We start from the raw sequence: 12,575 nt of genomic DNA, 5'->3' as shown, positions 1-12,575 counted from the left end.
CCGAACAAACATAAAATTCTCTGATGCGATTTGAGATGCCAAAGTGAACGTTCTTTCACTCTTCCTTTTGTCCTGTCGACAGAAACAGAATGCACATCTGTATACTGTATCAGTGTAGACAGCGTCACTGATTATAATGGGTTCTATTTGCTTTTAAAGTGGCGCTTACATCCAGAGTAGGCAAGTGTAGCCATTAAGCGACTGAATGCCAGTGGGCGGGGCCTATGGTGTGATTATGTTAAACTATTTGTCGATGTCTAGCTTTAGAGGCAGGCATATGCAAATGTAATCACCTGTGTGACATCACAGATCCCGCAAAATCAAACTGAGTTGAGTTTGGAGCTTGATTAATAAATCCTTTGTTTATAATGAGGAGGATGTTTTAAGCTATGACACTTGCAGGATGTTTTAATGGTAAAAAGATCAAGGCATGTCATGAACCCTTTAAGACGTTTGTTAGAACTTACAAACAGCAGCACACAAAGCACAGATTAAATATTTCTTCACCGTCCAAATGAATCTGAATTAGTTATGAGCCTCTAAATTAATTCTCTTGCATTTGACACCAGAGATCTGGAGAGTTTATTATGAAACAGTTGCAATAAGAATAGTGTCCAAATATATTTTCATTCATTGCTACCATAAACATAAAAGCTTATTTCATATTTTCCTCCTTAACTAGCCATGAAACAGTAACAGTTAGATAGAATCTAGAAAGAGAAGATACTGAAATAATCAGCTCACCTCTGCCTTGATGCATGTCACCGATGCATGAAACTGATGGTGTCTCTCTTGCAAGTGCTGGGATTTTGAAACTGGTGTTCTGTGTTCTGCTGGGGTCCAGTTTCGTGAGCCGGCTCTGTCCGAGATGGGAACGCCTTCCAGAGAGATACAACTACGCCTGGACCATGACAGAAGGATGAGAGCTGGACCGGAGGAGAGAGACAGCTTCACTTCATCCATCACTCAGGTTCATGCGGTTCACTTTGAGAAAGAGGATCAGAGCTATAAGTGATCAATTCAAAGGATCCTCACATATAAAACTGATTTGGAAATAGTAGTTTGTTATGGAGAGATAGACAATATACCAAGAGCACAAAAGTAATATACCAAAAGCAAACTAATTGACTTCTTTGACAAAATTTTGACAAAATATTTAAAAATCTGAAGATTTATACTAAAAGGCTTTTACTTGCTATAAAAGGATACACTAAAAATCAATCAGACAACAGAAGACATGTAGTATATTGTGTGCAACACGGTTTTCACAATGATTTGATTATATTGATCATTTAGAGGTCAAATGTGTGTATTAAATGTGATACAGTAGACTTTATAGAGTTTAGGTGGTTAAACTAGTTATTGGAACATTCTGGTCATCTTTCTCTCATAAACCAGCTTGCAACTAGCTACCATACTTCAAAACTGCAAAATAAAAAGTACATTTAGTTGGTTTTTCTAGGCTGATTCACTTTTCTACTTACTTAAAACACCCACATGATCTCATTACTCTCTATGCAAGCATGCATTAATCATATGTCAAATTAATAATCATATTTACCATCACTCTTGTCTATCCTGAATGTTTTAACTTGTGAAGGAGGAGGAGAGGAGGCGTGCAGAGGCACGACGAGGCCTCGAGCTGCAGGGACTTCAATCTCATGAACCAACATGGCCGCAGGAAAGAGTCCTGCTGCAACAGGAAGTGAGGTTGTTCCGCCACAATATGGTGATTGTCTACATGAAGCTGCGCTGGATCCTTATGCACTGGAGGCTCGGCCGCAGGACAGACGGCGTGGATGAGGGCGCATATGCTGAGGTGAGGGGTTGATCCACTGCTCTAGTTGACCCTGAATTGACTGAGCTCAGATATAATTAACTGTCTGATATGCAAAAGATGCATGATGGGAAGTTTGCATTTCTGATGAGTTTCTGTAGATTTGTGTTGCTTCTTTTCTTTTTAAATGTTTGTCTCATTTGTGGCAGTAGGTCATCTGACAAACCATAGTAGTTCAATAGTGGAACAGTGTGAATTAGTGTGAGTACTTGCTGTATGATTTTTCATTTCACAGTCCATCTGTCTTATCTACAACAGCTGCGGTGATTTGCTGTAAACAAATGTTAGTTTTCTGAAGTACTATGAAATTTAACAGTGAAGCTCAGAAACATTTCCAGGGCAGAAATATTAGACTGAAAAAAATATTTTTACAGCATGTCAGTATATCATTGTTCCTGTGGCTCAAACACAAGAGCATGACACCTTTATGGACATGAAACCTCATAAGTGACTGATATGTAACGCTTTGCATCACATCACAAACAGTTGTTTCATTTTATGTTTTTATGTCATTTTAAGTTGTTTTAAAAATATATACAATTATTTACACTACCGTTCAAAAGTTTGGGCAATGCATGAACTAGTAATATGTATACCATTATTACTGTGCATAATGATTAATCCAGTACTAATCACTGGTTTAAAAAAAAAAAAAAAGAAAGAAAGAAAAAGAAAAAATAATATTTTATAGACTTTTTTTTTTTTTTTTTTATATAGACTTAGTGGGGTCAGGACATTTGTCAGGTCAGGATTTACCCTAAAATAAAATATATAAATAAAATAAAATAAAATAAAATTCAAAATTTAAATATAATATAATATAATATAATATAATATAATATAATATAATATAATATAATATAATATAATATAATATAATATAATATAATATAATATAATATAATATAATATAATATAATATAATATAATTATTTAGTTTTGATTCAACATTAACATTTTCTGTGCTATCACTCTTACTTGTTTTTTTCAGTATGATCGATTGGAGAACATTCCAGAACTGGGCATTATGATCGACCAGGGTGATGGAGAGATGGGAAGGGAAGACAAAGTGTGTACCCAAATCTCAGGAAGTGACCTCACAGATCCCGGCCCCCTCCTGCTGTCTCCAGAGAGATTCCAGCCCCAGAAACAGGTCAAATACCACAGCAACATATCTGTCAAATATGTGAAAAATTATTACAAGAACTGATTCATCTTAAAGAGTTCACCCAAAAATGAAAATTCTGTCATCATTTACTCACCCTCAAGTTGTTCCAAATCTGTATGAATTTCTTTTTTTTTGTTGAACAAAAAAGAAGATATTTTGAAGGATGTCAGTAACCAAACAGTTGACCTCCATGGTATGAAAAAAAAAAAAAAAAAAAAATTATGAAAGTCAATTGGGGCTCATCAACTGTCTGGTTACTGACATTCTTCAAAATATCTTCTTTTGTATTCAGCTGATAATAATAATGCTATAATAATCTTCATTGTTTTGACATGGTGCTTGTTGGTAATCATATTCTTGTTTTTGTTTATTGAACAACCTACAGAAATATGTGTACTTATCTTAAAGGGTTAGTTCACCCAAAAATGAAAATTCTGTCATTTATTAGTCTCTCTCATGTCGTTCCACACCCGTAAGACCTTCGTTCATCTTCAGAACACAATTTAAGATATTATAGATGAAATCCGATGGCTCAGTGAGGCCTGTACAGGGAGCAATGACATTTCCTCTCTCAAGATCCATTAATGTAATAAAATCATTTAAATCAGTTCATGTGAGTACAGTGATTCAATATTAATATTATAAAGCCATGAGAATATTTTTGGTGCGCCAAAAAAACTAAATATCGACTTATTTAGTGATGGCCGATTTGAAAACACTGCTTCAGGAAGCATCGGAGCATAATGAATCAGCGTGTCGAATAAGCTGTTCGGAGCACCAAAGTTACGTGATTTCAGCAGTTTGGCACGCGATCTGAATCATGATTCGATACGCTGATTCATAACGCTCTGAATCTTCCTGAAGCAGTGTTTTGAAATCGGCCATCACTAAATAAGTCGTTATTTTGTTTTGTTTTTTTGCACCAAAAATATTCTCGTTGATTTTTTATAATATTAATATTGAACCACTGTACTCACATGAACTGATTTAAATATGTTTTTAGTACGTTAATCTATCTTGAGAGAGGAAATGTCATTGCTCCCTATGCAGGCCTCACTGAGCCAACAGATTTCAACAAAAAATATCTTAATATGTGTTCCGAAGATTAACTAATGTCTTACGGGTGTGGAACGACATGAGGGTGAGTTATAAAGGACAGAATTGTCATTTTTGGGTGAACTAACCCTTTAAAATCTCTCTTCTCTGTCTTCTGGAGTAAACATTAAAGCAGTGTTAATGTTTCAGTAGCTGGGGTTTGTTGGTTCTATATAAAGTTCTCTCAGCTCTAGTCTATTATTTAACCTCTCTAAGTGCAGGAGTTTGTAAACCACTATAGTTTTACAAATCATTAAAGCGGTCACATTGACTTTTTCCCATTAAATCATTTTGCTTATGTATTTCTCAACATGCACATGGTTTCAGTGAATTTCCATTTAATAAGACATTTCTGCTGAACACGCACTCTTAACGCAAATGCAGCCCGCTCCATTGATGCTGTGCTGACCAAGCTTACATATAAACTACTGAGTAAAGATATGTTAAATATGTAAAAATATGTAAAAAAAAAAAAAAAAAAAAGAGATGTAAAAGACCAGTTTATTGAACTGTCACTCATATGAAATCACCAATAAAGTGTGTCATTTCTGCACCACCGGCTTGACTAAATTGAAATGCAGTTATATTCAGGAGCTGAATATAACATTATTTCAATCAATAATGAATCTGAAACGTTTTTGAAGATAGTTTTGTTTTGCGCCACAGAAACTGCACACTTCATACTGGAGAGATTTGATATTAAAGGGATAGTTCACCCAAAAATGAAAATTTGATGTTTATCAGCTTACCCCCAGTGCATCCAAGATGTAGGTGACATTTTTTCTTCAGTCGATCACAAATTATGATTTTTAACTGCAACTGCTGCCCTCTGTCATAATGGCGGTTGATGGGAACTTCATCTATAAGAGTGAATAAACCTTGCTTAGACAAATCCAAATGAAACCCTGCGGCTCGTGACGACACATTAATGTCCTAAGACATGAAACGATCGGTTTGTGCGAGAAAACGAACAGTATTTATATCATTTTTTACCTCTAATACACCACTATGTCCAACTCCGTTCAGCTTCCGGTGAGTGAGGTCAGATCGCGCTCTGACAACGGTGATGTCTCGCGCATATACTTCAATGAGTGTCAGACATCACTGCCGTTGACAGAGCGCGATCAGACATCACTAAAGGAGTCATGAACGGAGTTGGACATAGTGGTGTATTAGAGGTAAAAAATTATATAAATACTGTTCGTTTTCTCGCACAAACCGATCGTTTCATGTCTTAGGACATTAATGTGTCGTCACGAGCCGCAAGGTTTTATTTGGATTTGTCTAAGCAAGATTTATTCACTCTTATAGATGAAGTTCCCATTAACCGCCATTATTTGAATGACAGAGGGCAGCGGTTGCAGTTAAAAATCATAATTTGTGATCGACTGAAGAAAAAATGTCACCTACATCTTGGATGCGCTGGGGGTAAGCAGATAAACATCAAATTTTCATTTTTGGGTGAACTATCCCTTTAATGTCTCAGCACATTTAAATGTATTTCTTTGCTCACAGATCTCATTCACACTCAGTTTAAATAAGATGCCTTTGAGCTGACATGAGTGTGAATAAATAATGACAGAACTGTTCGTTTAATTAAAGCTGCTGAGGAGAGGTGCTGACTAAGAGAGACTCTGTTACTGTATCATGATTAACTCTCTCCCACATCTACTTAATTTATAATACAAACACACAAGTACTGAGTTCTTTATTGGCAATGCATTTTACTGCCCTTCACATGCTGAAAAGTAAAATCTTTGTAAAATCTCACTTATTTTTCCTAGAAAGCAATTTAAAGAGGTCATATTATGATTTGTTTTGTTTTCAGTCTCTACTACAACAGGTTTTCCTGCTTGAATGTTCAAAAAACACATTATTTTTCAGATATTTTACATTGCTGTAGCTCCTCTCTTCCCAGTCTGTCAGTAACACCCTGTTTAGTTCCTGTCTCTATGAAGCCCCTCATTCTGAAAAGCTCAGTGTGCTCTGATTGGTCAGCTGGAGCAGTGTGTTGTGATTGGTCAAGCGCTTTGAGCTTGTTCTGAAAATGCCCATCATAACAGCCAGTTTCAACACACTACTAACTAACTCAACCAGGCCCCGCCCCTTTATTTTGCATACACCTTTTAAATTATTTAAATGAGGAATATTGTGATGTGTTTGTTCCTGGAAGAAAACTCAAGACTACAATGGAGGCATTTCAGGGAGTTCAGAAACAGTGACACCGATGTAGAGAATAACTCCCGCTGTCTCTGTCTACAGGCAGGTGACAGTCTTCGTGTGCTACACGCCCTGCGCTCTCTACTGGAGGAGTTCAGGGCGGAGCTACGTGAGGAGGCGCAGCGGCGCTGGCAGCTGCAGCAGACACTAGCCAATGAGAGAGCGGCGTGGGAGATTCAGCGGGCTGAAATGAGGAGTCATGTCACCAAGGTGCAGAAACAAAACTTACATCACAGCAGAATCACCTGTGAATGACCGTACAGCATTTTTTTTTACAGAAATTTGCAAAATATGTCATGGTTTCCACAAACATATGAAGCGCCACAACTGTTTTCAACATTGATAATAATCAGAAATGTTTCTTAAGCAGCAAATCAGCTTATTAGAATGATTTCTGAAGGATCATGTGACACTGAAGACTGGAGTAATGATGCTGAAAATTCAGCTTTGATTACAGGAATAAATTACATTTTAAAATACATTTAAAAAAACAGTTCTTTTAAATGGTAATAATATTTCACAATATTAATGTTTTACTATATTTTTGATCAAATAAATGCTGCCTTGGTGAACGTAAGAGACGGTTCTATGAATAGCGTTTTCAGCCATTAATCAGTTTTTATCAAAGTCCAAAATGACTTTCTGAAAGGATGAATGGTCTTGTCATAAAACTGATATATTTTATATCTCAACAAGACATAAATCTAGTTAAGCAGCAAATGCTTTAGACGTTAAGCATCTGCAGTGCCGTGTATTGCTTTCGGCTCACAGTGACTTGCTTACAGTGGCTGTTTTGGTGTCGGTGAGTTAGGGAGCGTCTTTAAATAGCCAGCTATATTTATGCAGTGGTGCACTTCGTCCATCAAACACACTCATGGTCTATTAAAAGGAAGCAGATGTCAGAGAAGCCCTGCTCATTCAGACAGCGAATAGATTGAGGAGCATCTGGCTTGACGTGAGGGAGGTGTATTTGGACTTTACTGCACTACATGTCCCACATGTTATAGGCAATCTGGCAGACTTAAAAATGACTCTACTTAGCTAAAGTGCATGATTGTGTTTGTATGGCTGTTCAGAATCGAACGCTTGCATGCTGCTTACCCCATACTGTGCAGTATGCACTGTGTACTGTATACTTTTTTGTTAAAAAACAGCATTTAAAACAGTATGAAAACATTATATTATTATGTTAATAATAATGAATATAGCTGCGAGCAGCAATTAAGGGGCCAAGCACAACCAAAGCAAACAAGGAAGCTAGCAGCAGAACATCAATGTCATAATGGACTTTGATAGCAACTCAGACAAATGATATCAACTGCATGTCATTCTGAAGTCAATCAGACCAACAATACTGCAGTTAGAGCCAATATCATGTTTTGTTCATTTATAGCACCACCAAGTGGCGCAGTCGCACCACTTTTTTGTGCCCACACATAAGTGTGTCAAATTTGGTGAAAATATCCAATTTAATTTTTGTAGTAATAGACATTTATATGTATGAACACATAAAAAATGACCAACACCTGACTTTGATTGCATTTTTTGCCACTTACTATCAAAACTTTGATATTTGGCCATTAACGTTTATTCAACAGTCCATGTTTCCAGTTTTCCTATGTTGGTTTCATCACAATCGGACAAACAGTTTCTACGATATTTGCAAATGTTGTTTAAATGCTAAATCACAACATTGCACTCACCATAAGGTGAAACCTAGCATGTTTGGTATCGTTGGACTCAGCAAGATGACTCCCATGAAAATAAGTTAACCATTTCTAAAGTTACGTCCAAAGCATGTAAATAATTTTTTGGGGTCCTCAGACCCAAAAACTTCTCAGACTCCTTTAGAGCATCGTGCCGATGACCCATACCGAGTTTCGTAATGATACGTTCATGCGTTCGTCAAATACAGCATTTTACTACAAAATTCAAAATGGGCAATGCCCAAAATGGCCGATATGTAAAAATTGGATATCATTTGACCTGAATCTAATGAGACCACTTTTTATGATTTTTGGAAAAAACGTTCAAAAGTTATGAGCAAAAAGAGCATTTTTGTATCTCCAGACCAGTAGGTGGCACTGCACCGAAACACAGCATTTAACCTTAGGTCATGCTTGTGATGATATGGACCAAGTTTGGTCTGAATGCGATAAAGCATTGAGGAGATAGAGCCTTATGTCTATTTTGGCAAGCGCTACGTAAAATTCATTCACACATTTTTCAAAAATGGTTTGACAAATCAACTTGAATTCCACAACTTTTGTCGGCATGGTCTGAAGATGATCTGGTTCGGTTTTTGTGAAAATCGGAGCAACGGCCTAGAAGGAGTTTGGAAAAAGTTTTTTTTTTTTTTTTTCGGATAATTCAAAATTTTCATGATGAAAAACAATGCCATTATATAATCAGATTGCCACAAGTAAAGACATTTGATGCATTTGATGCAATATATTAGTGCAGTCAAATCATCTTGAGCCAAGGAATTTAAGTAAACAGTAATGATATTTCTAACCTTTATGGTTCAAAAGTTATTAGCATAAACATGAGTGAAATTTGGACAGGTGGTTGAGCTAGTGGCATTGATTTAGAGACTTCAAAATCGGTGTGGTTAATGTTGGGACTGACCTCTATCATTGTGCCAAATTTCATAACTTTCCCGCAAGCAGTTCAATGGGCATTTGTTGTCAAATTATGTCAATATGTTGCATGTTTAATTCAGCAAGAGGTATCCTATTATCATATTGGAAATAAATCTGCTTATTTTGTATTTTAGTCCATTGTTTGCATCAAAATGTCTTAATTTGTGGCATTCTGATTAAATAATGAGTAAAGAAGTAGATGTTACAAAACACGGCTGTATTTACGGTTTATTGGTCACCCTGTTAATGGAAGGTCAAGTCTAGTGCATTGTGGGATACATTGTTCCACACAGTGGCTTCTGGATGTATACTCCATGTTTTGGTAGCGTGTCATTCTGTGCATACAGTTTGTATACTGTGCATGTTCTGCAAAGCTAGTATGAGTAGTATTCTATTCCAAACATACCATATTCAGGCATTTATGCTGTTCTTCTTTGTCTCTGCTGTACATGCAGCTGCAGGATGTCAAAGGTGATTCAGCAGGCGCAGATGAAGGTGCAGTTGCTGCAGACGTGGTTCAACAGGAACGGGAGGAGCAGCGCCGTCTACTGGCAGACAGTCACAGCACAGCACTGGAGCTACGCTGGAAACTGCAGCATGGAGAAAAGCGCTGGACCCGAGAGCGGAATGAACTACTGGAACGGTTCGAGAGAGAGAGGCAGGAATGGGACCGCAGCTTACGGGACATGCACCACAAGATGCAAAAGGTAATTCCTACTTATTTCACTTATACATTTCCATACCTTGAAACAGAGCCAATATCTCATCTCCTCCATCCCAGATACAGAAAGACATTCTACAGTCAGCAGAAGGAGGTGCAGCGCATGTCTTCTCCCCTCAGGAGAGCCCCTGTAAGGCTCCTAGATCTCCGCGTTCACCCTGCACAGCTGCACACATGCGCTCCCACTCTGACTCAGAGGCCACACTGGAGGAGAAGGGGGCGGTGGGCAGATCCAGACCCTGTGAGGGACACCGGCCCCCAGAGAGCCTGTTTCTTGATGCCCTCTCCCTTGACCCCTTGAGCGAGGCTGAGGTGCCCCTTCCATCACGTCTAGACAGCGAGAAGAGGTTCCCCCACCTGAATGAAGTAAGAGACAGAGGAAGACATCAGTTCACACTGCACGATGAGGCTCATTTCATATCATGTATTTTTCTTTTTTCCTTAAAGGGGTCCTTGATTATGATTTCACTTTTTTAACTTTAGTTAGTGTGTAATGTTGCTGTCTGAGCATTTGCAAAGTTACGACGCTCAAAGTTCAATGCAAAAGGAAATATTTTCTTTTACAGAACTCGCTTTTTAAGGACTACAACAATCAGCTGGTAGGTACTACAACAAGCTTCTTCCCGGGTTGGTGACATCATAAACCCCAAAATTTAAATAAACTCCACCCCCGAGAACACGCAACAAAGGCCATGTTGGGCTGCTTTAGAGAAGAGGAAGAGTTGTTGTAGTAGTGTTGTTATCATGCCGTCATTTTACGCCGGACTGATTCACAAACGAGGGTCAATTCAACGGTGGATTTGCACAAAAGATTAACATGACGACACATGCTATTCGATGAGTTGAATCAACTCCACAGCAGCTATATAAATTTATCCACTAACCATTCAGAAACATCCAGTTTCATTCTAAAAGTTGTAACTTCTTCCTGAGTCTCTCCATCAGTGTCGACTCCGGTTTGAACAATGTAAGGCTGAACACCGTTACTGACAATCCTCATTTTGGCTGCGTGAGATTCTCCAGCTTTGTTGTTGTGGAGCAACCGAAGCGTGAGCTGTTAAAACTCCGCCTTCTTCTGGAAAGGGGGCTGGGAGCAGAAGCTCATTTGCATTTAAAGGGACATACACAAAACAATGTGTTTTTGCTCACACCCAAGTGGGGCAAATTTGACAAGCTATAATAAATGATCTGTGGGGTATTTTGAGCTGAGACCTCACAGACACATTATGGGGACACCAGAGACTTGTAAAAAGAGGCATAATAGGCCCCCTTTAAGCATTCATATTCTGGGCTCATCTCGCCTATATATAGCATTCATCATCAATAATGTGAATACTGAATTTGGTCTTTTAATATCACTGAAAAGGGGCATAATAGGTCCCCTTTAAGTTCCACTTATGAACTTAAAGAGTTATGAAAAGTTTTAAAAAAATTTTTTTTTTTTTTTTTTTTTTTTTTTTGTGACCATTAACGAGTTCTGAAAGTTTGAGTTTCATTTTTTTTTTTTATTCAAAAGATCAATTAAAAATCAAATCAAAAAGACTTATTTTCCTGATAAGACCCCCTTGCTAATTTCATTAAAGATGATATACCCTGGAAGTATTTATTAGAGTTTTTCCCCACTATTTCATTAAGAAGCTATGTTAATGTTTTAACTGTGTTGTTGTTTCAGGCACTGAATGAGATTTCTGAGAGTGTGGATCCTGCCATTTACCCTGAGGAAGAGAAGAGCAGCGGCAGCCTACTCAGGTATGGTCCCTGTTTACAAGTAGGTGTGCCTCTAAATGACTAAAATGTTTTGCTCTTCTTTAGGGAAGATAGAAATTCACAGAAGAATAGCAAAGTTTGACGAAACTTGAAAACAGCTTCATAAATGAACTAAATAATCTTATATTTCTGAAAGTTTTATTTTATCATGATCTTCTAGCCTCTAGATATGGCTTGAGTCCCTTCCATTTAGTAACAGCCTCACACCTTTAATCAACAAGACAAATTATTTGAGGTGTCATTCATCTCCATAGTACAAATAGTTAGATGCCAAAGTTTACTAGTCTAAGGGTTAGGAGTTAGGGGTTTGGTCAAATCCCAAAGTATGAATAGTAAAAGTAGTGCTGGCCTCAGAAAATACTGCTATTTTGCTTTTTTTAGGCATTGAAAGTGACATGTAAATGCCATACTCAGAATTTGTCCTCTGCATTTAACCCATCCAAGTTAGTGCGCACACATTAGGAGTAGTAAGTAGTCATTTCCTGTCAGTATTGGGAATCGAACCCGCAACCTTCAGGTTACCAGTCTGTGTGTATGTGTGTGTTTGTGTATATGAGGCCTTTATTTGCTGGGTTTGTTATCTGTTGGTGAACTCCTCTGAGTCCAGTTATTGATCCAATGTCCATTTATCAGTGTCCTTTTCAAAGGTCTCCTCAACATTGTTTCGTTTACTGCAAATAAGCTTCAGTGTCTTTTCCTGACTGTCCCACTTTGAACCTGTACCAATCAATCGATCTCGCTTTGCCCTTGTTTGAGTGTAGGTGAGCAACTATGTTTAGACTGTGCTGTTGTTGCTGATTCGGCAACCTCTCAGGAGAATTACAAATGGAAAGGAACAGTTTAATCTCAGTAGGCTGAAGATTAAACTTCCCATCAACAAAGAAAAATAATTTAATTTGTGCATTGATTTAATATAGATACTTATCCTTTGGTGTTGACACATTAAACCAGGCATGCTGTCTACCTAGAGAGTGTTTTAAAGTATCATCAACATGCTTCTTATAAGTGGTACTACGGATCACAAAACCCATGCTTCAGATTATATCTATCCGGTGTTCCCGGCTGTGTGCACTGATAACAGAGTGCGAATATTGTGTTGATGGTGAAACTTAGCAATGAATCCGC

The 12,575-nt window shown here is 37.7% G+C and overlaps 1 protein-coding gene across 4 annotated transcripts in view; it reads left to right on the top strand.

Moving 5' to 3' along the window:
* Positions 1 to 12,575, top strand: part of LOC137002443 (microtubule cross-linking factor 1) — a 74,380-nt gene that overhangs the window by 50,968 nt on the left and 10,837 nt on the right. For all 4 annotated transcript variants that reach the window (XM_067362078.1, XM_067362077.1, XM_067362079.1 and 1 more), the window contains exons 7-13: positions 800 to 970; positions 1,601 to 1,819; positions 2,829 to 2,990; positions 6,363 to 6,530; positions 9,418 to 9,669; positions 9,744 to 10,049; positions 11,356 to 11,432. In XM_067362078.1, the coding sequence (XP_067218179.1) occupies positions 800 to 970; positions 1,601 to 1,819; positions 2,829 to 2,990; positions 6,363 to 6,530; positions 9,418 to 9,669; positions 9,744 to 10,049; positions 11,356 to 11,432 (1,355 nt within the window). The remainder of the gene's footprint in view (positions 1 to 799; positions 971 to 1,600; positions 1,820 to 2,828; positions 2,991 to 6,362; positions 6,531 to 9,417; positions 9,670 to 9,743; positions 10,050 to 11,355; positions 11,433 to 12,575) is intronic.

This window comes from Chanodichthys erythropterus, chromosome 16 (assembly GCF_024489055.1).
Source record: "Chanodichthys erythropterus isolate Z2021 chromosome 16, ASM2448905v1, whole genome shotgun sequence".
In the NCBI taxonomy this organism is placed as follows: Eukaryota; Metazoa; Chordata; class Actinopteri; order Cypriniformes; family Xenocyprididae; genus Chanodichthys; species Chanodichthys erythropterus.
The sequence above is the reverse complement of the archived record's forward strand: the minus strand, read 5'-3'. Positions and strand labels throughout refer to the sequence as shown.